At 40.3% G+C, this 27,314-nt stretch overlaps 1 protein-coding gene across 2 annotated transcripts in view; it reads right to left on the bottom strand.

Annotated features, from left to right (window-relative positions):
- Positions 1–26,744, bottom strand: part of rtel1 (regulator of telomere elongation helicase 1) — a 75,155-nt gene extending 48,411 nt beyond the window's left edge. For both annotated transcript variants that reach the window (XM_088608311.1, XM_088608310.1), the window contains exons 1-12: positions 26,593–26,744; positions 25,862–25,999; positions 22,044–22,242; positions 18,504–18,597; positions 17,790–17,871; positions 16,149–16,209; positions 12,003–12,078; positions 10,322–10,406; positions 9,156–9,221; positions 5,689–5,842; positions 2,755–2,793; positions 2,326–2,404 (exon numbers count right to left, since the gene is read on the bottom strand). In XM_088608311.1, coding sequence (XP_088464437.1) covers positions 2,326–2,404; positions 2,755–2,793; positions 5,689–5,842; positions 9,156–9,221; positions 10,322–10,406; positions 12,003–12,078; positions 16,149–16,209; positions 17,790–17,871; positions 18,504–18,597; positions 22,044–22,242; positions 25,862–25,999; positions 26,593–26,709 — 1,190 coding nt within the window. In that variant the 5' untranslated portion in view covers positions 26,710–26,744. The remainder of the gene's footprint in view (positions 1–2,325; positions 2,405–2,754; positions 2,794–5,688; positions 5,843–9,155; positions 9,222–10,321; positions 10,407–12,002; positions 12,079–16,148; positions 16,210–17,789; positions 17,872–18,503; positions 18,598–22,043; positions 22,243–25,861; positions 26,000–26,592) is intronic.
- Between the last annotated feature and the right edge of the window lie 570 nt (positions 26,745–27,314).

Genomic DNA, 27,314 nt, shown 5'->3' on the forward strand with positions numbered 1-27,314 from the left:
GCATTGTGGATCAGGTCATTATAAAATGATCGGAAGGCACTCCCAATTCTCAAAGAAGAAAAACATCTTAACCGAAAACGTTATGAAATGAATTAAATTAATGCTGAATTGAACATGAAGGACAGTAAATAGAAATGTTATTTACTGCTAAAGTGAATCTCAGTGAGGCAGCACTGACAGGTACTTGTCTCTTGTTGGGGAACAGATGCTCCTGAGTGGCTTAATCACAACAGGCTCCCAACTGTGGCACAGTGCTGAACCTAACAGCACAGGACGGACACACTGCAGCTCTCCAAAAAACTCAGGGCTGGACATCTGTTTGTTACACACAGTGCAGATGCTCAAGGCTTCTCTAGAACCCAGCAAGAAAGCCAAGAGGTCCAATGGTTCAAGAGAAGTAGAAGTGAAGCCCAGGATCTGTCACTGATTTGCAGGGCATCATCCCGAGAATGTTACTGAACCTGGAGGCTCTCTCTCTGTCCTTCCACTGAGAGGAAAGACAAAGGCCTAGTTTTAACTCGCTCTGTAGCAGCGCTTGTTGGACTGTAGTTCGTCTGTCAGTTACTTACAGAGCAAGGTGCAAAAGGCACAATTATTGCAGTTAGTGTTATCAAGTATCTGGCAAGACAGCTGGCTGGTATTCAGTTTGTGTGGAGAGTAGCGTCATCCACCCAAACGAATATACCTTCACCTCCTGATGTAGCAGACATGCGTGGGTGTTTTTTTTTTAATGAAACAAATACCAGAATTTATGATTTAGCAAGACGGCATTCTCTATGGTTCTTTAATAAAGAGTCAAATGCTAATAAATCTTTTAAATATCCCAGCAACAGAAGAAAGCGTATTATTAAACAGTAAATCAATGAAGGGTACGTGCAACTCCGTGAGCATAATTCTAATTCCCCCAGCAGAGAAAGAGGCTCCATTACAAAAAACATAACACGGTCGTTCCAAAGCTCAGCTCATGGAGGCTTCAGTGAGCTTTTGTATTCCAAAACATGTTCCTAGCCTGGTACTCAGACACATACTAAGCTTTAGCCATACAAGAAAAAAATAAGGCGGAACAAATAGGTATCGATCTTCACTTACAGCAAGATTTACAGCAGATACATTATTTAGTGTTGATTACACAGGACCTAACAGGTCCTATCAGTTTGCTCTTAATGTCACCTGCTCGACCATTTATTTTAGTACAAAAGTACCCTATTCGCAGAAAAAGTATTTTGAACTTCACTGACCGTATTCTTTGCTAGATTCATTCAACTCGTTAAGCACTTCAATGAAAATGGCTTTTAATACCTCCCGCTAAAGGGAAATAGATTTAAGCACAACTACAAAGATTCCACTCTGTTCCCCTAAGTATGTGAAAAGAGCTGAAATCTGTCTTATTTTGCATTTTGTACTCAAAGACTGATGCATCACTTAAACTATTTAATATAGCCTCTTTCAAGGAAAATGACCTGCATAAAGTACCGGATATTAAAATCCAATGACATACAATATATAACATCCTTATATGCATAAAAACAAATACCGAATATTAAAATCCAATTACATACAATATATAACATCCTTATATGCATAAAAACAAATAAAACAAAAGTAGAAATCAAAGAATAGTTCAATTAAAAAAAACAGATGAATATTAAAACCCAGAGCATGGAAATTTCCACACAGAGGTTTAGGAAAACAATGAAAAAGTTCTAACAAACCCTGGCATTTAGGAGGCCAGTGAAAAAACAGGCTTTTAATCTGGAAAAGAAAATGAATGAAACATGCTGAGGACAGCAATAAAGTACAGTGGCGCGTTGCAGAACGCACTGATGAGTTCTTGATGAATGTCCTTCAAAGGACAAAAAAGGACAAAAAAAGACTGCAAATCCTGGTACTTTTACCCACTTATTGAATACTGGTTCACCTAAACTGTACAGAGAACTAATCATTTAGGAATTTCCAGCTTTAATGCTTTGCAAAGTACTGATATATGAATGTGAAATCTATAGATTCAATGCACAGTATCCAGTAAACTTTCAAATTTTGTTTTTTGTTACTTAGGGATGTTAAAACTAAATGAAAACTGCCTCTTGCCAATATTAATTCACAAACAACAAGTTTTATTTTAAAGAAGACAATGTTAATTTTTAATCTCCAATGATTGTATAGACTCTCACAAATCCATACATCAGACTAAATTAACCCACCGGTCAAGGTGCAGGATATAAGACACAGTGCACAGCATCCCCCATATTTCCAGGAAAGCAAAAAAAAAACATTTCTTTCTTGTGGATAACTCCTTGTTTTTGCAAATTTAGAACACAAGCTCACCTTCCTGGTTTAGTTACACCCTTGCCATCGGCCGGTATCTCAAAGGAGTCAATAGCAGCTTCAAGGTCAAGAAGAATTCCTGCACAGCACATCAAACAAATTGGGGGGGGTTATAATTATTATACTTAATTACTGATTATGCCATTGGTATTCTCTAATTTCTTAACCTATTTATTTTTAACTATATATATATTTCTACACTGTATTTGTACACTATATTAAGAGTATGTTTTGGGGCTGAAAAACAATTTGTGATTTAACATTCGTCAATAAAGAACACCCCTTTCCCCCTATTAAACCAAGAGTTTGCTGTAATTCAACGTTAGAACGTTGCACCACAATTGCAAAATGTAAATGCTTTCTATTCACCCAGTCATTCCAAAACAACTTTCTTAATTATGTTTAAAAACTGAGAACAACTGCACTTACTTTTGATTTTGGCAATAATGGCTATGTCCATTTTTAACCCTGAAAAAAAGAGAAAAAAGTAAATTGAAAAGGCGTCTTTTTCAGTCTTTTTTGAAAGCCACTTACTTCAGTACTGGACACAAGGTAATCAAGTTATAACAGTCTATAGCATTACACTGCTATATGCATCTTCACAGACATTTTTTAATTAAAGATAAACAACTCCAGTTAATAACAAATGCCAGACTCTCAGAAGTCAATTCACAGAAACCGATATAGGAGTATCCGGGATCCAAGTCAGGCAAGAACTGATCTTTCACTAAACCGTAATTATTTTCTGTAAAGCTTCTACCACAAAGAAGCTAGAAAAAATATCTGATATCCCAACTGAGCTGGTAAGAGTATGTTTTAAGGTGAAAGAATCTCTCTAAAAATGATCTTTGCAGACCACACAACCTTGTAGAATTGTAATTCTAAAACAAAAGAAATAAACTGGTTCATTTTAATTTATCTATCACGGTTGCCATTTCACTCGTAAACACCATACTGGTAGTTAAAATGAAGCTTCTCCCATTTAAAAAAATACTTTCAGTCTACATACAGTACCTAACTACAAATTGCTGGGAATGTCCCTTGGGTATATACAGACTACTGTGCTGCTGAAGTCCTCTCCTGTTCCTGCTACATTTGCTGTGACCGCATGGTCAGATGCTTTGTCTCACCGGCAGAACTTTAACACCCTATTCCTTTTGTCTGTATGAACCTTGCCCCATTTTTATTAGGCCTGTTTTACCGTTGTTTCAAAATAAGGAAAAAAACGACCAATGTAAGGAAAAAAGGAAGCGCTTCCGATATGCGTAGAGATGATCACTCACTGCATGACATAAAAGCCCTTCCTGAGCTGTGCAGAAGGAGAACAGAGTGCAGAGTAGACTATATACATATACAGTAAGTCCCATCCAGTGCTACACTATCATAACACCGACACTGGAGTTAGTATGTGGGAAACCAGGTTGATATCGCTCTTTCTGAAATGATTTACAATGCCTACAAAGCCTAATTCACAGACTAAGTATATAATAGAAACAACTATTCCGGCAGTTTGAAGTTTAGCCGATAGAACTCTTTGATTTCAATTCTATATTCCTGAATTATGGTAAACCTTGCAAAACCGTATTCAAGGATTCCGTTATTTATTTATTGTTCATAGCACATGCACTCTAATCAAAGCTCTTTACAGGTAATGGGGACTCCCCTCCACCACCACCAGTGTGCAGCCCCACCTGGGTGATGCGACGGCAGCCATAGTGCTCCAGTACTCTCCCCACACACCAGCTCCCAGTGGGGAGGAGAACAGTGATGAAGCCAGTTCAGAGATGGGGATTATCAGGAGGCCATGATTGGTAAGGGCTAGGGGGAAATTTGGCCAGGACACCGGGGTAACACCCCTACTCTTTTCAAGAAACGCTCTGGGACGTTTAATGACCACAGAGAGTCTGGACCTCGGCTGTATGTCTCATCCGCAGGACGGCACCTTTTTACAGTATAGTGTTTCCCTCACTATACTGGGGCATTAGGACCCAAACAGACCACAGGGTGAGCGCCCCCTGCTGGCCCCTTTAATACCTCTTCCAGCAGCAACCTTAGTTTTTCCCAGGAGGTCTCCCCTCCGTTTCACCCAATGTAAAGTTCCTTGCCCACAGTCACCTCACTAGGGCACAGGTTTGGAAATTCTGGTCCAGGGGAAAGAGTCCCACCTCCTTTATAAGTTCTAGTTTCAAGATAAATGCATTTAAATACGATACTATAAAAGCTAAAATCATACTATAGCATTATTTTTCTTTCTCTTTTCGAGTGTCTCTATTTCTAATGTTTCCCTTTTTTTTTTACTTAAAACAGAACAGACAGCAGCAAACACCTTTCTCAGTCATACTGTAGATGTTTTTTTTGTAATAGTTCTAAAAAACCCCTCTAGTTACAGTGGCAGAAATGAGTCACTGGTAAAATGAGACAAGGTGATTCAATGCTGGAGTTTTCTTTAAGTATTGATTAAAACTCACCAATTTCAATGTGTGTTAATAGCTTTAAGAGCATTTTTTTTTAATTGCTAAGCGCTCTCTTTTTGAATAGTCCTGACTGAATCAATGTTTAGATTAAAAGTGCGGTGCTTTACCATTTTGTCCGCAGCACAAAAGCAGGGAACCCAGAGAAGCAGCAAGTGTTTTCATAACATGAGTCACAATAAATTCAGACCCATCCACCACTTATAAAATGTTCTAAGAGTGTTTCTGAAGCTTTATGATTAGATTTTATTTCCCCATAGAAATGCTTGTATGGCCTTTTCTATAAAGTTCATAACCACCCCATGCTTGCTTTAAAAGTCCTTGCAATACTGGCACCAAACTGGAATTGCCCACTGATGTTCCTGCAGGAATCAAGTCACTGAAAGAGTCAGCTGAAAGCCCTGCTTTATTTTTTACCTTGGAACAGGCCGCTTCAGTGTCAATTTTACAATAAAAAATGTCTTTGTTTGTCTAGCCAATGTAGACTCCTCATCGTGCGTCTTTTGAAAATGCTGCCTAGGCTTCATCTTTTCTCAGAGTTCAGCACATCTAGTTTCACTTTGACAGAATAAGATCTTTGTTTTCTGCTGCCTTCCACGCTTCGTGACGCGGTGCCAAACTGGAGGAAATGGGAACCACAACCTTTCCCTATTATAACTGAGTCTGCACTCCAAAGGGCTCTGATATAATGGGGTAGCGCTGCCTTCAATACAGCAATCTGTAATAAATACCAGCAAATTCAACTTGTGTCACTGATGGATAGCAGAGTTCTCGGTACCGTGTCAGATCAATGTTAGATGACTCCGTGACCTTTGTTTCAGATGCCCGTGAGCCAGCGGACAGAAGCAAACTGGAAACAGAGAGAGAGAGATTTTCCAGGCTCAATTCTAACCTGAATTGAGAGTTTCCACGTTGAAGTCCTCATTCACATCGTTCTGGCCGGCCTGGCTGGCTTGCTCCACCAGGACCTGATTCACAGCCTCAATCCCCGTGGCAAGGTCATACGGAGTCAGATCAAACGAGGTAGACTCTTCGCACATTTTCTCCTACAGAAAGGAAATCAATCATGTACATAAATATAATCCACCCCTGTTCTAACTGCTTTCTCCAATTCAGGGGTCGGAGAAGCCGGAGCCTATCCCAGCAGGCAACAGGTGCAAGGTGCGATACACCCTGGGCGGGATGCCAGTCCATCACAAGGCACACACAGACACAGACACACTCATATCGGGGCCAGTTTTCCCAGAAGTCAATTAACCAACCAGTATGTCTTTGGACTGAGGGACGAAAACCAAACCTGGCACTTGAGAACATGCAAACTCCCCACAAACAGTACCTCGGGCCCAGGATTGAACCCATTGCTGAATCGCGACAACACTAGCCACCATGTCACTGTGCCGCCTATAAATAACTACATGTCTCACATAAACAGAATTCATTTCGGCTCTGATTTTTTGCAATGCTAAACATCAGTGTGAGCCATGGTGGTGATGACATGCAATACTGGTCTTGCAGGCAGCATTTCTGATACACTTTCCACCCAGCAAAACTACAATCTCCCAGCTGACATGCTGGATTTTGTGTGGTATGATATATAGTGCTGCAACACAGCCAGCTCCCGGCTCGCAGCTGCAGGAAGCAAATCTTGGCAGATTTTCAGATCTTCCTCCCTAAGCACCAATTATATTGAAATCCGAGGCACAGCACAAAGGACAGGCGGTGTCGGAGTGAGAGTGGAGCAGCAGGCAGGCTCCATTATTTTAGACTGCCCGACGGCTGGCACTTTCAGAAAAGTGCACAGAATAGGATGCATTTCCCACTCCCGTTTTGAAATAAGAAATTTTGCTGTAAAATAAAAAAAAAAACACTGGGAATAATTTTAAAAACATAATCCATCATGTCATAATATTCTGCGAGGAGTCTGGAAGTCATCACAGTAGAAGGGACTAAATTGTGTTGTTTTTTTATTATCAGGGACTATCAGCTGACTGAAGGATAGGAAAAGCAATTCAAATACCTTTCTTTCCTTTAAATGACTTCAGTTGTACCACGGGCCACTAAAACAAACAAACGTACAAACCCAAATGCACATTCAAAAACCCACAAACCTAAAGCATTCAAAACCCTTATGGAAGACGGAACAAAAGCCAAAGGAGCTCTTGTTCCTGTTCCTGAAGCAAAGGTGGAAATTTCCATCCTGAGGGAATTAAACTGTATTGATCATTAAAGAAATGAATTGGATCAGAAGCAATCGGCCTTTGCCTCTTGCCTACTGAAAAAAAACTAAAACAGCATCAATTCAATATCCATCCCTCAATCCTTTATTCCTTACTGAAAGGCAAGCCCCTTAAAATTTCATGATTAGATCAATAATCCACAAGGGGATTTAGCTTACATTAGGCATCATCTCAGAACTGAAGCACAAAAAAGTCAGATAACAAATGTACCGTCACTAAAAAGTGACACAGATTCAAAGAGGCTGCAAAGCTTGTTCAAAAATGTTAATTTCTTATTATTCAAAGATCATATTAAGATGCTATATCGTAATGCCTGTTAAGAATAAGTGCATGCTTTCAGACAAAAGAAATGCGATTGCCTAACACAGCCACGCTCACTTTAATAATATTAAAAACAAAACTCATTATAAAAGACAATACTAAATGAAAGTGTAAAATCGAAGATTATACTGCAGTTACAAAACTGTACTGAAGAGATAGAAACATTTCATAGAGCAGAAGAGGTGGAAAAGACCTATGTCATAAATTACCACTAGTGTACAAGACGGCCACATTTCCCTCAAAACAAGACAATAACCAGGTAAATGAAAAGCAGCAAACAGATAAATTACCCGTTAACACAGCACCCCACCCCCACCAAAAAAGGGGAACAGGGATGAACAGGAAGTTAATGGAAACCACCAGGAGCACATCACTGAAATGTGTCTCTGGAGAAATCACCGCATGTGTAACTCAAGCTGAATATATGATGGAGCTGCAGCAGGCAGCTGAGGAACCTGCACTGTAACAAGCCCTCCACGCTGTACGAGTGTCACTGCAGAGCCTGCAGAGCCCAGGCGGAGAAGAAAAAGGCACCCTGCAATACGCATTCACTCACCCGGGGAAAAGCTTTTCTCCACCACGCCTAACAAAGAACGGGGCGTGACCCAGGCATCAACGCAGTCCAGCATAAACACTCACGTGGAGATGTAAGCCCTCGTTTCAATGCTGGAGTCTATATCTATAGCAAGCATTCGAATTAAAACGATTCAGAGCTGTGAGACGGACACCTATAAATATTCTGGACATTTTTTGTTTATAGGAGATTTCTTTAAGCTGCCTGCTTTAAACCAGGAGTATATTAATTGGTACTGGAACCCACAAAACTGCAGAATAAGATGTCAAATTCAATCATAAATCAAATATTTGTTCACTTCAGTCAAAGAAATACAGTGTGAAACAGAGACTACTATAAAATACTCTACATATCCAAAAATCATTTTTTTAGGTTGCCCCCAATTCCAAGCTCTGATGTACGTGTCTTAAGAAACATGAAAAGTCTTTAAAAAATTCATTTTGACTCGATAGGAAAAAATACATTAAAAGAAGGGACTGCTCAAAATACATTCGTCACCCACTCTTTTCCTCTTAGTGACAATATTCTATTGTTTTTTTTCCCCCCAAAGATTAACCACACTCGGAAGACAGAAGTGTCTCCTTATATCCACTCTCTTGGAATCCCATTACAGTACAGGCAGCGGCTGCGAGTCAGCACAGCGAGGCTGGAACTCTATGGGAGAAATGCTCTCTTGCAGGGACTTCTGTGCGCTGAGCCACTACTGTATTAAGGATGTCAGGCTACACGGCCGGGCTAATCTGGAAAGACCCTTGCTTTCGCTCCCGTTTCCTTCCGTCTGTGTAACTGCGTTCCGTTCCTCTGTCCTCCTCTGCCACCCCATTCTCATAAATCAGAGCGGGACACCACCAGCATGCGTCCATGTTGCTTAGCGATTTACAATACCCACAGGAAAGAGGTCTGAAAGCCCTTTATCTTTTTCGTTCTTGATGAATCGGCCGAGTAAATTACATGCAAGCAAAACTAAAGACATGTCACAGAGCCTGAAAGGCAGAAATTGTCTGCCGGAGAATCGGCGCACAGGGTCTAAAAGGCTTTAATGTAGCCAGGATGCATCTGACCAAGGTGGGCCTTCACAGTGTTTCATCAAGCATGTGTTCTAACACAATGGGGTGAATTACTGAGACTAGTTGGGGGTACGTTATTTACGGAGGCTTCAGATAAGTAGATGAACAAAGAAAAAAGTCTAGCATGGATCAAATAGTAATATTTCCTAAAACTGCTTACCACATTGTGGGCTTCATCAAAAATAACCACAGCACCCTTCAGATCAATATTGTGTGCCCTTCGACTCTGTGAAGCAATAAAATGACATTAGTATGAAAATCAATAGCATAGCAATAACAAAAGTAATAAGATGTAACCTCTGTAATGACATTAATCCGCTAAATATGCCTGGATTCTTGCTGTTGTGAAATTGAAATGTAGTTTATTTTAAGCCATAAGATGGTTTATATAGTCCATAGCAAATATCACTTGAGGAAAAAATTGATATTATGAAAATCACAACTGAAATTTTACCATCTTTACTTTTTGAAATTTCTACCCTGAGCATAATAACCTGTTTAAGGCTATTTTGCCACTATTTTACTTCATATACGGTTTGTATATTTAATGTATGTTTTTTTTTTCAATAGACTAAACCCTGTGCTGGAAAACTGTACCATAGCTACAGTTCATATCTAGAAATTGAAGGTATCTTTACCTAAGCATGTGTGCACCTCATTTCAATAGCACACAAAAGAGATTAAAGATTGTCTGTCTGAAAATCATTTTTAAAGGGCTGGAACTCGGGGGGATATGACAGACTCAACAACATCACTGATGCTAACAAGATTTTTGTCAGCATCAGGGCTGCATGCTCAGGAAAGCTCATTTCCAGCTTCTTGAATTACCACTTTTTTGACAACACGAGGGAGAGACGAGAAACAATAGCAGCTCTGTGGAGCCCTACAGAAGATGTTGGAGCCTGATCGATTTCAACCGCGCGCAGTCAGATTCAATTGAGATTCTGCGGTTCTTGACTGAACCGCGAACTCCAATATCCGTGCACAGAGAAGCTTACGCTAACGGTTTTTCAAGGGGAGCTTCAGAAGCAACATTAAGAGATTAACAGCCCCCATTAGAGCAGCTAATTTCTTCCCTTAGTAATAGCTCATTAAACGGTCGCTTCATTCCTGCTGAAATAATGATCTACAAAAAAAGTAAGACGCAGCTGTTTTTTGGAAATACAAATCTCCGGGAAGAAAATAAATCGGCAAAAAAAAAAAAGGTTTGCCACTACCTCCGTACATTAGGGAGGTGGACGTGGAATGGCTTATTATGCTTATTGTGAATTGCTCATTACCTGCTTCACTGCGATTTCGAACAAACACAAACCGTGTTCAATTCACCTTTGGGTCGAGGAGATAGTTGTAGGGTGTGAAGATAATGTCAGCCTGCTGCTTCAGGGAGCGGGATAAGTAATACGGACAGACCCTGGAATACCGGGACAACAAGGGGAAGCCGTCAAGGAAAAAAAAAAAGACTTCATGGTCACGGAAATTCCTGTTGGAAAAGCTTTCTTTTCTTTAAATTTAGGAAAGAGAGAAAAGGCATCGAAGGGCTATCCTTTCACAGACACACCAACCTGTTGTTGTGCGAGAGGAAGATAAAAACAGGAGCACATGCTGAAACAAGTAAGGAGAAAAGGAGCACATTGCTCTGACAAGATGTGTGCTATTATTGCGCCTTACAGAAAGCTAAAATTAAATAGGATGTGAATTAAGGTACTTAATTAAGGAACATAGATAGCTATGTTCATCTGCTTGAAGGAACAAAACTGGATATTGGAGAAGAGTGATCTTCAGCACTATGTACAGTAGGGCTTAGTATGATTTGATTCTTCACCCACTAGGTATTCTCAATAAAATCATTAAGAAACTTCGGACAGAACTAGAAGGCACTTTTCATTTTGAGAAGGAATATACATTGATATACCTTACTAAACTAGAAGACAAAAGCAACTAAAACAATGCAATCGGTCATACAAAAGACATGGTTAAATTTCCAATTAACTGAATGGTTCTGATCTTTTCACGAAGTCACTCTCACTGAAAACAGGAAAATTAATAAGAGAAAAGTTTCTTAAATATGGTCAAATCATGCAGCTAGGCTTGAGACAGTATTTACACATTTGTAACAAATATTTTAAACATTTTAATACAAAAGACATGCAGCATTAAGGCAGTCTTTGAATGCTGAATTGCTTTTTTAAAACAAATTTCAAAATGCCTATTTCACTAGCTTGGCACAGAGGACTTTTTTTTAAATGCCTTTTAACATTTTTATATTCTTACCTTGATGAAAGTCATCAGATCAATCAGCTGCAAGAAAATGTTCCACACCGTCTCTCACTGTGCCCACATACTGAGCCCACCTTCCTGCCTTCCTCAATATCTGGCTACATTTTAATAACAGTGAATCACCACCTTTGCAATTCCCCTGATACAACGGCAGCCTCAACAGCCACCTCCGATGGCTATTTTTCCCCAAATTAAAATAATAATTGTTCTTCTTATTATTATTCCTCCCTTGCTAAATTGTGGAAAATAAATCATACACCTGCAGCACCTATTTTGACATCAACTAATATCAATGTACTAAAGAAAAAAAGGGTTCTAGTTTATAAAAGGCACATATCTGTTTGATATGTACAGTATATACAGTACGTGCAAAAATATATACAGCTGTACTAAAAAATAACACACTCAAGTCTATCTTTTATTTCTAGATAGTTTTCCATATATTTTCCAACTCATTCGGCTTAAAAAGAGAACAGTGGTTTATATTTGCAATGCTGTGACTGAATATGTACTGTAGGTGGTATTTCAAAAGAGCTCACTAAAACCAGACAACAGGGTTGCCTTTTGCAATATTTCAAAGTCTCATCACTGCTACTGGGATCATACAGCTCACATAATATTTGAAGACATTCATTTTCTGCCTGTGTTTAATTCGAAGCAACTGCATCAGCCTTTAAAGCTATCGGCAAACCTTTCTGACTGCACCACTACGATAATCTTCAAACCATACCTGTGTTTGTTGCCACTTTTCACTAAATCTTCCACATCCAAAATAGTGTTCACAAGCTCCTTTTCGGTGCTCTTTTCTGAAGAGGAGGAGAAAAGGAAATGGAGAAAAGGAAATGCTCAGCTGAAGAGTTAGCTCAGACTGGAGTCTAAAACTGTAATTCAGTCATTTCATAATGAAGGTGAACGAACAAAAAAATCAAACTAAAATACTAAAAGACTTCATCGTAAACCAATCTCTAAAACTAGTGCTGTATTTCAGGTTGTAAGTTCTTTTGGTGCTTTGTGTTTTTCTCCTATTTCTGTTTTTAGGTTTTATGAACTCTTTTTGCTATGCTATTGCCGAGTGAATACAAAGATCCAAAAAAGCCCAAGGACCATTTCAACATTTCACTTCTTTGAAGGAATTTTATACATTAAAAAAAGAACCTTCTTAATGCTCTGGTTTCCTAGCACCAAACACATACTGGTAGGTTAACTGGTACTGGGAAAACCGGCCCTGGTGTGACTCTGTGCATGTCTGTGTCTGTGTGTACCCTGTGATGGATTGGTAAGCCATCCAGGATGTACCCTGTCTTGTGCCCATTGCTTGCTGGGATAGACTTGCTCTGCAGTCCTGTACTGGATAAAGAAACTGGAAGGATGGACCCGAGTTCAAAGCTAAACTATGAAGTTCTGCCTTCAGGTATACATGAGCACAAAACACAATTTTGGTCAAGAGATAAACTATACAATATTATACTAAACATCTGTAAATGCATAGTATAATATTTACAGCATTTTATCTTTACAGCATAAACAGCTAGCATAACAAATTCATTGCTATACATTTCCCAGTTACATTATTCATGCGTTTTTTCTTGTACATTAAATAAAATCACATCCCGGATTGCAGTGAGACCACAACTACACATTACTTCTTTGAAATTTGAGTGGTAATTCCTCGTCTTCACTCAATGTCTCACACTAAATTGACCTCTTAAGTTTTGAACAGTGGAGAGGCCACAAGAGGACTGGAATCTTGCAACACACTTGTAAAAACAATTCAGAGAACAGAACAATACTTTAAGACCCGCAGTGATCTGGGACCACAGGTGGAAACTGTAGAGGAAGCACGATTAAGTGTGAGATCACGATGCCTTCTTTGTCACACAGTGTGGTTTCAGCACTGGACTAGGCCAAGCTGCTGGTCTGGAATCCTTAAGGAGACCTTTCAATGAGGACTTTCAATCAGTTTGATCAGTACTATTTGAGGAATGATTGAGATTCAAGCTAATTGTTACAAACAACAATCTCTTTACGTGTAACTTTTCCTTTGTGATTTAAAAGCAGTTCAAGCAATCTCAGGCCTTAATGACTTCAACAACATTCATTCATTTATTTCTTTTTTTTTTAATTGTATAATGATAGCATCCCCTAAGGGGTTGGGCAGCCAGTTGACCTTGGACCCCTAGAGTTTTCTTTTCTCCTTACTAAGAAGTTTTTGGTTCCTCTCCTCCATTGTCTTCTGGTCTTTTCTGTTCTGTATTCATAACATGTGTGGTCACTTGCTTTGTTAAGCACCTTGGGGCAACCTTGTTGTGAAAGGCGCTATATAAAAATAAATTGAATTGAATTGAGCAACTGAAGAGACCTGCAAGCATAAGGCTCTGCAGACTCTCTTCAAACACATTTAAGTAAAGCTAAAACATTAAATATATTCAAATATCAAATTGTTCAGGTAATAACACAATCAATTGTAATCAACACTAAAATTTAACACAACCTTTCCTTAATTTTATAAATTAACTTAAAATGGTTTTAAATGTTAGCTCACAGAGCGAGTGGGCTTCAAATTATACTATTGCCTGCTACTTCAAATAAATTGTTACAGTATGAAGCCAGATTTGTATACTCTTATATATTCTTATTTTCCTTTTTCTCCCAATTTTCATTTCTAGAACAATGTGAAAACATGGCACAGCAGTCTTGAGAGGTATTTAAAAAAGGTGTCTGATCTTTGCACGAACAGTGTGAATAGAAACATTTCTTCTATTAGAGATCTTCCCATTCTAATATAACATGTTATTGCAGACAAAAACATTGAGTGATTTCATTTGAAACAATGCTAATTGTTTCTAATGAATTGATTAATTTCCAGTGAATTCACATTGAGTGTTTTACAGGTCCAGGACTTTTCAATTAGAAACTAATTAAGATTCGATTTGGAAAAAGGAAACAGGTCTTGTTGCTTTCTTTGTCTTGTGTTGCCTGTCCCTGATTTAGATAATTAAAATGGACTAAGCAACTCTCTAATGTTATAAAAAAACAAGCCAATGCTTAGCAACACGGTTGCAAAACAATTACGGGAACTATTTTAAATGCCTTTACATTTTGCTGTTGTTGAAAAGATGCTGTAAGCCCCGTTTTGTTCAGTCCTCTTTTTCCTGTAGTTACAAGCTATATAGGAATACCACGTCCACTCTCTTTTATTGCATGCCCAAAACCAATTATGCAATATTTATAAGGGAAGAAGCACAGCTATTTCTACTGCAGCTACCCAAGCGTGCAAATTGTTTCTGAATCTCAAGAGAGCTTTATCAAAACCCTACTGGCAGCTATCGCCAAAACTTCCAGACACCGGATCAGAAATCTGAAGACAAATGACTTAACAGGTCAAGTGAATTCTGAACAAGAAGTCTCAGACAGCATATACAGCAGACGGAAGTATATTTTGAAAGAGGAAAAACACTTGAAGCATTTTCTAGTGGAGCATCAAGAAAAAAAAAAGATTGAAAAGTTAGAAAGTAAGCTTCCAGGCATTTGCATCGAATTGATTAATGTCTCAAACTGCTGACTAACTGAAACACATAAATAAAGCCTTTCCTTCGACAAGTCCTACTTCATCAGCTTGTTAATAAATAATGTTGCATTAAATAGTCTTCTTTAAACCAATATTCTTTTATTTTTCTGTGTCTATCCTTAGATATTTCACACAGTTTGGCAAAATAACTGAAATAATAAAAGGGTTTTTGTCTCATAACAGCAAAGGAACCTTAAAGCATGGAGTTTCTGGAAGATGATTATAAGAAACTTTAAGAGGATGAAAGGAAAACGTCAGAGATACAGTATTCATTAAATATTTCCCTTGGGTGTATATTCCCATAAGGACGAAACCATCTTTGATCCCTCCTCTCTCCTGATCCATCCCCCTGCCTGCCCGCCTCAGGCAGGAATCACATCCATGATCCCTCCTCTCTCCCGATCCATCCCCCTGTCTTCCTTCTCCCCTCTCTCTCCCCCCCTCAGGCAGGAATCACATCCCTGATCCCTCCTCTCTCCCGATCCATCCCCCTGCCTGCCCGCCTCAGGCAGGAATCACATCCCTGATCCCTCCTCTCTCCCGATCCATCCCCCTGCCTGCCCGCCTCAGGCAGGAATCACATCCCTGATCCCTCCTCTCTCCCGATCCATCCCCCTGCCTGCCCGCCTCAGGCAGGAATCACATCCCTGATCCCTCCTCTCTCCCGATCCATCCCCCTGTCTTCCTTCTCCCTTCTCTCTGCTCCCCTCAGGCAGGAATCACATCCCTGATCCCTCCTCTCTCCCGATCCATCCCCCTGTCTTCCTTCTCCCCTCTCTCTGCTCCCCTCAGGCAGGAATCACATCCCTGATCCCTCATCTCTCCCGATCCATCCCCCTGTCTTCCATCTCCCCTCTCTCTGTCCCCCTCAGGCAGGTGGCGCCACACAGACTCTCTGCTTTCCTCTCCCAGCAGTGGCTGCGTGTTGCTCTCCAGCCTGGCTTTCACCCGGAGCTCAGGACAAGCTGCTGCCCTGTTACCAGCTCTCTCACTCAGCTCCGGCTGCCTCCCTTTGTCTTAATCATTCTTGATCTCTCTGTGGACCAGTCTGCTCACCTTTCAACACTCGTTCACTTAGGACTGTCTGGGACTGCGCCACGTGGGTATATGTTTACTGTACATGTGTATTACAGCTGTCCGTGGCTATTAAGACTGACTTCACATACACAAAGAGGAATCAGAATTCTATTTAGGCAATTTGGCTTTTAAGGGTGTGAAAAGGTGAAAATGAAGACTCCTTCAGATAATCTTGTGTAATCAGAAAACTATTATGATTATTCTCCAGTAATAATGGAATCTGGTGACTACCTTCAACATTGTTGTAGTACAGACAGGAGCGAGTTGACATCTTGGCTCGGCACATGTGTACCTGAAAAGAAATTAAAGTTTTAAACAACTGCACATAAATAATAAAAGGCACACAAATACTGTAAAGATTACACCTTTTTTTTAATTGGAACACAATTCGTGTTTTTCTCTTAAAGATCAAAATATACACGCATGGCAGCAACATGAATTTAAACAAAGATTATACTTTGAAGGAAACATGTCATTACGTATTGTATATACTACTGGTACAGGCATTAGATCAATAACAACGAGAAAAATGCTGTTAACGTATTCCACTGAACAGCTTATTAAAAAAGAAAGGGAAGCAGAAACATTCTCTAAAATTTATATATCTTTATAATTTATGTTACAAATTTTCATAATTGAACCACAAACCAAATAGTGACATTATCTAATCCAGAAATCCGGATATAAATAAAGATAAATTGTTCCAATGAAATGTTCAATAGACAGGAAAAATAAAATACAACAGCTCTCCAAAGTGCTTCCATCTGGAACAGTCAAATTCATCCATTTTCTGGATTAGAAATTATTTTCTGGATTGATTTTGAAACTAATTCGTACAGCCTAATTGAACTGCTGTGCAAAAGTAGGCATTTACAGCCATCCATCCATTTTTTAATCGCTTCCTCCAGTACAGAGTCACAGGGAGTGGGAGCCGATCCCCACAAGCAACAGGCACAAGGCAGGACACACCCTGGACTGGATGCCAGTCCATCGCGGGGGCAGATGGACAAGGAGACACTCAAACACACTCACACCAGGGCCAGGTTTCTGAGAAGCCTATTAACCACGGACCCGGAAGAAACCTACGCAAATGTGGACAGAACGTGCAAACTCCACACAGATAGCACTCCAGGATTTGAACCCAGGGCTCCAGTGCTGCAAGGCAGCAATGCTAATCACTGCACCACGGTGCTGCCCTTGGCATCTTCAACTGAAGACAAACCTGAAACTGCTGGCTGGGTACTGCAGAGAAAAGAGCTGGGACACACTCGTTTTCAGGACTGGCGAAAATCCAGGTTTTCAACCCCGTGGGCAATGAAAGCATTTTAAAAGCTTTCTCATGTCTCTCCTAAATAAAAGGTTTGTATGTACAGTATGCAGCAGCATTTTACAACCCTCTTAAGGCAGGAATGCAATGGGCCAAGCCTGGAGTTCAAAACAGTATGCTGTATGCATCTTCTAGGCTTTTAAGTAAAGGATTTGAACTGCTTGACCATTCTGTTCTCAGAGCTGTTAGCATTCGAATGTGATGGAAATAATTTCAACATGGCTAATGGGATATTTTTGCCTGGAGGACAACACCTCTCACTTTAGACTCATAATTGTCAGAGGTACATCGGGTGGAACTGACTCCTCCTCCCAAGTCCTTCTGGGCCCAAGCTAGAAACCCCAGGAGCAGAGGTGAGCACTCCGACTTTCCCTGCAGCTCACTGCCTATAAATACGAAGCAACGAGGAACGTGGGACAGAAGCAGGGAGCTCAACTAGGAGAATTCCGAGCGCCCCATAAAAAGCGATTAGGCTTCGGCTGATGTGAGCCAGCGATAAACGGGATTTAAGTGCCTTCTTTTATCTCATTCCCCTGTTTTATTACCTTAATGTGGTTACTTTCCTGTCTCATCACGTCGGGGTTGATGCACAGCTGCTCCCTGGATCCCAGCACACACACTTTAGGCCTGAGAGGAAAAGGCAGATACATAACAGTTCAGCACATCCAGAAGAGAAAAACCGCCAATTACGCCAAAAACAGGTTAACCAAATCACCGAAGATACCTCTTGCTGCATGCACACATACTGTGAAGAGCCTCGGTTTCTTAAAGATCAAGTGTTGCGTTGCCGCATCAGTGTTAAATGCACAAGAAGCACTGGACTGATTATGCCATATGAAAGGGCTTTTAATTACTACAAAAAAACTGCCCAAAATGGAAAATGCTCACAGCTATTTCCAGCCGCATGAACTAGGAAACATTATTATTTGTCGGCATATCATACTGTGCAGTTTTGAATAGATAAAAGGCAGTCTCTAGGTAGTCAATATCTTCCAATGTTCAAAGTGCTGAAACAGCCTGGAGCATTACAATCCACCGATACAGAATCATTTTAACAACCAGCCCAATATCAAATGAGGTCACCTGGCGCTTCAACCACAACAGCTGTGTTGAACGCCTTCATGTGTAATTCGGAACTGACTGTGCGGAAGATTTCACAGAGAGTGCCCTATACTGGCAGATCTAAACCGTTTTGAAATACAATTTATGTCCGTTTATATCCCTTAGGGATGACGGCGTGGACGAAAACGAGCTCTAACCTGTATGCAGTGTTCTTTAGCTCACCGATGACCTGGGTTAGCTGGGAATGTGTCCTGGATGAATAAATAATCTTCGGAATATCTGTGTAATAAGCTGGAAAACAAAAACAACAGATTTTAGGTGTAATAAAGCATCCATCTTTAAAAATTACATTAAGATTAACCTTAACTGTTCAAAAACATTTGATTAAAATTTTGCACGTGTTCACCTGTTTATAAAAAAAATAAATTCCATTTAATAGCATGTTAGAAATACATGTATTACATTTATTGAAGAGATACATTTACACTTATTTGGCAGAAATTGCTCATTATTTGAATTTGTCACCAAACAAACAGAAAATTAGGCACAGCGTCACAAAGGACTAAAAGTTTTTCAAAAATGCATAAAGTAGAAACCCGGGACAAGTTGTGAAATTTTTGTTGTTTTCAGTTGTATGTCCAGACCTGTCAAAATCAAATGTGCTACTGTTTGGGAGGACAAGTTAAGACCTACTCTGCACACATCGCTGGCTCAAGTCTAGAGATATGTCATCTGCTGGCTGCGACTTGGATTCTCCAGGCCATGAAGAAAATTGTCAAACTGATACAGGCACTGGGTGGGTAAGTACCCTCAGCTCACCCCAGAACAGAGGCAGGCACTGTTTGCTAAATGCCCTTGAAGGAGCAGCAAACAACAAGAGCTAGAGAAGCTGTTCAGCCACTGCCATGCTGTGCTATACGCATTGTTGCGCACACAGTGCAGGAAAACACAGGTGGGTCCACAATGCAAGCTTAGGAGAAATGTGTGGCCTTCCTCTCTCCCATATTCATATAGAGGTCATCTGCAGTGAGCCGAATTGATTGACAACACACAATTATTCAATTACTATTAAGTCTAACAATTAAGTCTAAACTGGGGGAATAAAAATGCAAAAAATGGCGACACCCATTTAAAAAACGTGGTTACACGTCAGGTGTTTTGCGAATACATAGCTTTAATAAAAGTAAACATAGCTTTAATGAGTGACATTAACCAAGTGATTGACCATGTCCTGCATGTTTTTTAAAGTCAGTGCTTTAGCCAAAGAAAGCTGGGTTACAGATATGCCAGTGCCTTACTTAAAATGAATGCCATTTGTCAAAGGCAGGAGTCATATCTCTCTGCACAATTTTACAGCACCAACAATAATAGCACAGGCATGCGGTCTTTGAATAAGGAAACGCTGTTCTTATTAAAGGTTGAAAACCATAAATATGCATGCACCCTGGCATGTCACAGAAAATGAAAAGTTCTTCAATAGAAAGAAAAAAGTCAACTGACACAAATCCCGTTCCGACTCCCTCGACTCGGTCATTGTTTCTTTGCACACAATCCTCACACAATGACAAAGCATGCAAACCCTCCCCGAGATGCATTATTATAGCACTGGAAGGAACAAAAAGCCTTTGGTGAAAAGGGAATATTAACAGTGCTGCTCAATATAAACCTCACATGGACGATTTGAACGACCAGCCTCTATCCCAATCTAGACTACGGCAACTTGAAGTGATCTTAACTGTTTGGAGAACTGAAGCAGCAAGAGGAAATCTTCCAAAGGTCTGATGTATCATCTTAAAAAATCAGAAGATATTTTCATTCAAAACGTTAAGCCGCCTTCATTACACTCAAGTCAGATCCTTCAACGTATACATTTACAGTATCTCTTGATAAACCAGGGGTACATGCGATTGCACAGAAAATTACTGCCCCTGTAACCAACATGCTCTCCTGCCAACAAACAAGGACATTTCCTATAAAATGCTTTATATTGCCTCAATCTCTTTCTTTATACGCCTATCTGAAAACTCGATGACTTATTTTTGAACCAAATTCATTGTATCTAATTATCCAATTAAGGTAAATGGATCATTTCCACTGACAGGCCTCATTATTTTTCCCCCTTTCGCGGTCCTTTGTTGCATTTCTATTGGCACCGTCTACAGTCTTTTCACGTTCGCTCATCTATATTCACAGGGTGATCTGTTACATGACCCTATTTTCCTCTGGACTGTCCCCCCACCGCCTGCCACAGCCGCGCTGTCGTTAACCTTTGACCCTACTCATCCACCACACACAATCCAGGAGGAAAAAAAAAAGACATTGCAAAACATGCTGGGAACCCATAAAAGACTCTTACAGAACGAATACGTTGAGCTCGTTAATGAAAGTGCTGTACGAATGCTAAAAAACATTTCCAATCTATTAATGATTAACGATTTGAGAGACGGGGGAATTTTATCCCAGAACTAGAACTGTATTTTGTACTAACAGGAGATAAAGCAGGCTGTGTAACAGTAAGAACATGGGTGCAGTACTTGTGTACGTGAAATTAGCTCCAGCTGGGTCATACAGAGAAAAGGATGGAAGAGTTTAGCTGTCTCTGTGCTTGAGTTCTATGCTTAGGGGTGCCAGGCAGAATTCTGCACCACACCCCCACATCTGCTTTCACAGTTTAACCCACTCATTCATTTCTTAGGAGGTTTTTGAAAGGCAAACAGCTGAAGAGGCAGAATTAACTTTTTAAATACGGGCAGAAAATATTTTCAAACAACGGAATAGCATCCTACTGTTAAAAACATATTTAGCGCCGGGAAGTACAGTATCCTAGAAAGTGTTGCAATCCATCGAACATCCGGTTAACTACAGAAAACACTTCATTCGCAGATTTGTATATTTTGTTTTCTGTGGAACATAAGCTTGGTCAGATCTGCAGCCCCCAAAGAGAAAACGGTTTAGGGAAAAAGAATATCCTGTTACTGGGAAAAAAAAAACATTTTTTTCCTGTGAAGAGAGATTTACAGGACTGGTTCGGAAAGAAAAAAACAGGGACATGAGAGAAATCAGAGCAGCTATCAATGGTGTTTTATACTGAACCACCAGAAACTACTGACTTAAAAGCTTTCTAATCTGACAAAATAAATGGACATTTCTAGCTCAGTTCGATCCAAATTAGATTCTTCCACACTAGTGATGTTAAATTATGTAAAACAAGGTTTTTTCTTTTAAATGTAATGGTCTGGCAAATAAATAACCAGCGTTACAGAAGGGACAACATGTCAGTGTCTTTATTGAAGACGTTCATAATTTAGGTCACTAAGATCGTTTTTCACAATAGCATTGAACATTCTGATCTATCTTCCCATCCATCACTTTAGCCACAAGTTGCTGCTTATTTGAGATTTTCCAGTGCAAAGAATCACTGCCCAAACAGTTTTGTTCTTTTTAATATTCATGTTTTGACTTGCAGACTCATATGAAAATAAACGTCAGTTTACATACTAATCTGAACTTCATACTTACCTAATTCTATTTCATAGAATTTTTAAACCATATTAATGTTTATGCAATGTGATAAAGTATTCAAGAATGATGCAAAACCCTCATGCATGCACAGCATATTACGAGAGAAAATCACAACGCTTGCACACTAAGGAAACACTGATTTTTTAAAAAACTCCCGGTCATTTTAATACAACCACTAGCGCAAAAGCTTGACATGGATATTAAAGAACATATACCAGGTGTGTCTCCATCTGTAGCAGAAGAGCCCCATGAAGACAGAGGCCTGTCAGGAAAGAGCTCCACTCCGCCCATTTTCTCGGCTATCTTCCTGGCGGAAATAGTGTCTTTGAAGTGATCTCTCCAAGCCAGCGAGGCACACAGCAGGCACAGAGTCTTCCCTGTGCCAGTCGGGCTCTCCAGAACGCCATTTACCCTCTAGAAGTAAAGGAATAAAGATAAAGTGTATTTTTCTCCAGTAATGTACAATTCTAAAGCACAGCTGACAAAGGAACAGCATTTGTTCTACTCCCCAGAGACTGCCTTGGTTCAATACCAATACCGCTATGCTAATAAAGGTATAAGATCAATGTTTACACTACTAATTACACAGGCATGCATTTATCCAAAGTATTCCAAAGCAACACCCAAGAGATTGCAAAAGACACTACTTGGCATCTGCCCGTAAAATAACACTCATCGTTCTGTCAGCCCAGCTCTTGCACAGGGTGACGAACACAACGGCCGCAATGACAAACATGAATATCTGGACAAGCACAAATCATTATTTCATAATAAAAAATTAAGACAGACATAGCACCGTCCAACCATAAAACAATACTCAAATGACATTTAAAAAAAACACTGTACACTGCAGTGGAAATAAAGTTAAAAAAAACTACAAAAAGGTCAAAGCTCTGCACCGTATTAGTCATCTTTAATTCTTTATACAGTATTACATAGTATAGGCAGAAGAAACAAAGCCCTAATAACAATAACGGGTTCAGCTATCGGGGTATTGTACCGTGAAATGAAATGTCAAGCTCCCACTGTAATAAGCAGGGGGAAGGTGTCAAAGATTCACTCATCATGTTCTGCTGCTCCGGCCCATACAACTCAGACACAGCGATCAAGAGCAATGCAATCTGTCAACCCCCATTAAAGTGAGCCCTCTGGCACCCCAATACAGAGAGCAAACAAACCCATGCCTTTAGGCCTAGGGAACTGGAAGAAGCCAATGGAAATAAGTACAAAATAAAGTATAAAATTTTCTAGACAGTGTGTTTGGCCTCTGTAAGTAGGCAGGGATACATTAAGCGCCAGTCAAGCTTAGCCTGAGGGTCCACACTATGGCCTGCTGCCTGACCTGTGTGAACTTATTATTGTCCGGTGATAAACAGATAATAGAGATCTGCAATCAAGTTGTAAACCAAACAGAGAGCATAAAAACTGGGCCCATACAGACTGAGGTTGGCAATTTACAAGTGCAATGTAGAAAGACATACCCTCCTTCTTTGATCCTCAGCCTGTTTGATTTGATCTGACTCATTGACAGGAGAGGAGAATAAACAGATGTCCCTTCACTGGAGAGGGGAGCAAACTATATGAAACCGAATGTCTGCTGCCTAGGGAACTGAAGCAGAGCTGGACCTGCTAAAGAGATTTTATTGGCCATAAACAATTTCTTGGGTTAGAAATTTGTCTTTTCGCATACCCCAACTTGCTCTCCATGAGAGACACAGACATGAAGAGAAGCTGGGGGTCAGAGCGCAGGGTCAGCCATTTATACGGCGCCCCTGGAGCAGTGGGGGTGAAGGGCCTTGCTCAGGAGTAGGATTCCTCTGCCGGCCGCGGGATGTGATCCGGCAACCTTCCAGCCAAGGGCGCAGATCCTGAGCCACAGAGCCACACCAGCACAATCGGCCAGAGTTGGGACCCACAAAAGAGCCAAATCTGCTGAAGCCTTCCAGGCTTGTCTTGGAGTCCATCAAATTCCATCCTAATATCCAGGACAGTCCTTGGAGTGATCAGGAAGTGCCACTCCCTAGACAGTAGATAGCTCTGCTTAACAGGAAGAACAATTGCATCTAAATGGTTGAATTCTGCACTGTCTAGGCTTCTAGGAGAGCGATGGCACTCCTATAACATATTGAGCGTGCAAGAGCCCAGTTACACGAAGTGGAACAAGGATCTCTTTTTAAAATTAAAGCCCCTACCTCCCACAACATATTTCACAAAGGAGGTCAGACCAGACATCCTTCTGAATTGTACCCAATCAAAGCTGGTATTCCTTGTTGATTACATTGACCAGATTAAAGGGAATCATTGTTAAGTTCATCATGTGCAGTTCTCTTCAACGACGGAGCGAGCCTTAACTTGGCTGATCCAAGTCAGGCAAGAAAAAAAACGTATTATATAAAACAAGTTAAGTCATCCACAACGAATGACCAAAATCAGTGTTTCAATGTTATTGAGAAAAGCCTTTTGAGCTGCAGTACAGTAGAGTGGTCACTGTCTGATCTAGGCACCCTCGTGGATGTGTATGAAGCTAAATATATTTCTGTCCCTTCAAAAATCCAAATCACCAAATAACTCGTCCCTCCGTTTCCCTGAGCGAATTAAAAATCTACATTGTATGGGCGACAGGGCCTTCTCCTGTTATGCCCCCAAGCTCTGGAACTCTTTCCCCAAGGATATCAGAGAGTCACCTTCTCTAAACTCCTTCAAATCCAGACTCAAAACCCTCTTCTTCAGAAAAGCCTTTACTGAACTGGTTCCATTCTTCCATTCTTCACCCGCTCTTCTTAGTACCACCATCCACGGTCTCCTCTATATATTGTAATTGTGTTTTATCTGGTGTATTCTTTTTACTTATTGTTGTATTCTCTTATCTATTGTTATTGTCATCCTGTAAAGCGCTTTGAGAAGCCACCTTTAAAGGCGCTATATAAAATAAAGTTTATTATTATTATTATAAACATGGCTTGGATTTAATAACCATTCTTGCATGTCTATAGTGCTTTTTATTCTGAAGGATGCCAAAGAACTGAGGGGACCCACGTCACGCAGCACTGCAGTGCAACTCCTGGGAACAGCAGCCATTCTGAGCAGAGTGACAAACTGCTTCACCAGCTAAGTTAGGGAAGAACTGTTCTGAAATCCCAGACTAATAGAATCCAGAGTGGAATTTAATCGGAGGATAACAGCCCTATTCATACGAACGGCACCCAGAGGCCTTTAATGACCAAGGAGTCGAGGCTTTAGTGTAACGTCTCCCTTTTCCTTAGAGGTCTCCCAGCACAGCAGTGAGCAGGCCGAGCTCCTTAGATTCCATGAGATCAGCTTTGAAGGTAGTAGTGGTGCTGTTTAATTAGATCAACCCACTACCCGTTTAATATGATCTTCCAGTCAATCTAGAGTTCCCAACAGTTCCTTTCATCTGCAATATTTTTCAGACGATTTTCCAACAATCTGAAGCTGCTTGTGTTTGTTCTCGTATGTACAGTATGAGAGCATTACGTTTCCCTTCAAATGAGCTGCCGCTGTTAACAGCTATGTATCCATAAAAAAACAGGGAAAAAAACTATACAACAGCTCATAGTGAGCAATGATTTTGCTTTTCAAACCGCTTTAATTCACTTCAGGTGCGACAGTATATTTAGTACGGAAATGCTAATTTTCAGACCGATCTGCAGTCTAACAGGAACGTGGTCGGTCAACCCGCCTCCTTACTTACTTGTCAATCTGGACATCCCAGCCAATGAAGCAACGAGGACTGGGCATTCGCCCCTATGATTGGTTGATGCTAAACCAAACAGCCCTCTAACAACAACGTGCTTCCGGGTTGGAAAGCAATGATATCTAAACTACTGTTTTAACAATTACTTTAACAACAATAAAGGAAGTTCTGAAATGAATAAAACGAGACAATCAGACACAGAAATATTAGTTATACCCACTTACTCAAACATTAAGTCTCGTAACTTTATGGAATCCTGTTTTTACCTCCCCTTGCACAACAACATAGCTGAAAAAAAACATCGTGTACTGAACTTACGTTTTGCAGGCATTCAATGACTTTGTTCATGTAATCCTCTTGACATTTATAGGGAGTGAAAGGAAAATCCACGGCGATGCCTTTTAGAGTAATTTTTGGCATGTTACTTTCTTCCACCGGAGCTGTCCACGAGAGAGACTGAAACGTTCAATTGAAAAAGACAAACATGTAAGCTTCTGTTGTTTTTACATCATATTCAGGATTCATACCCGCCTGAACGAAACAGGAAACCTTATTACTCTTCAACTTAGCGTATTACTAATTCTCTGCACCTGCTTAACAGGAGGGATGCATCAATTTACTAAAACCGAAATAAAACAAACATTTACACCGGTGACAACAGGTGAAACATAAAGCTAATAAAGCTCTTAAATCAGCATGCTTTCGCAAACATCCATCTAGTTAAAAAATATAAAATAAGCCTTTAAATTAAGTATTGTTACGAATGGTTCGTTAATACACACGGTGCCAAATCATTCCAATCATAACAACGAAAAATGCTGGAAGTACAGACAGTTCGGAACCCGAGAAAGACGGCTTTCGCACAAAGAGACGTCAAACTGAACTCCTGCGTGAGAGTGGGTTTAAAATGCACTGCGTGTTGGCAGTCACTAGGCCAACAACTGCTTTCTCTAGTATTTGGTATGAAGTCGGGAAATGCCTGGATCTCAACGTACAGCACCCAGCCAGAAGGATGGTTACCTAGTGTTATTGCATTTCTTATTCCTTACCGTGTCTTTATAAAAGCAGTCTTTCGGTGCCGATTTCTGTTCCCCTATTCCCCTGCAGAAAGCTGCTCCGTGTATTTGCAGTTCGCGCGGCAGATGCTCCACGACCACACCGCACATGCGCACAGAGCATACCTCCCACTCCAGGCGCTGTGCCAGTATGTTTAAAATTCACATATTAATAATCAGTGTGCAGGCGGTCTGACATGTCTGTTGGACGAGTTTGATAAATTATTAAAACTGTTTTTAAAAAATCGCAGCGTGCAAATAGCACCTTACTGATATATCCTATTCTCCTTGAGGAATAAACAGTCAAATTAACATCCTACCACTTATCCAACTAATATACCTAAATCCCCGCCAAAAAAAAAGTCTGACTGACAAATATGTTGCTAAAGAAATTATTTTAAAAAAGACTGGGCCAAAACCTGCCAGATTTCATTTAATGCAGACAATTGTAGAATGATGCATGCAGCAGACATATTAATTATAAATACAAAATGAGAAACAGCGAACCCAGAAGAACTGCAGATGAAAAGGGCCCGAATGTGTATTCTGGGACACGATAATAATAATAATTGCTTACACTTATATAGCGCTTTTCTGGACACTCCACTCAAAGCGCTTTACAGGTAATGGGGACTCTCCTCCACCACCACCAATGTGCAGCCCCACCTGGATGATGCGCCAGTACGCTCCCCACACACCAGCTCTCAGTGGGGAGG

Source organism: Lepisosteus platostomus, chromosome 15 (genome assembly GCF_059453375.1).
Source record: "Lepisosteus platostomus isolate fLepPlt1 chromosome 15, fLepPlt1.hap1, whole genome shotgun sequence".
Lineage (NCBI taxonomy): Eukaryota > Metazoa > Chordata > Actinopteri > Semionotiformes > Lepisosteidae > Lepisosteus > Lepisosteus platostomus.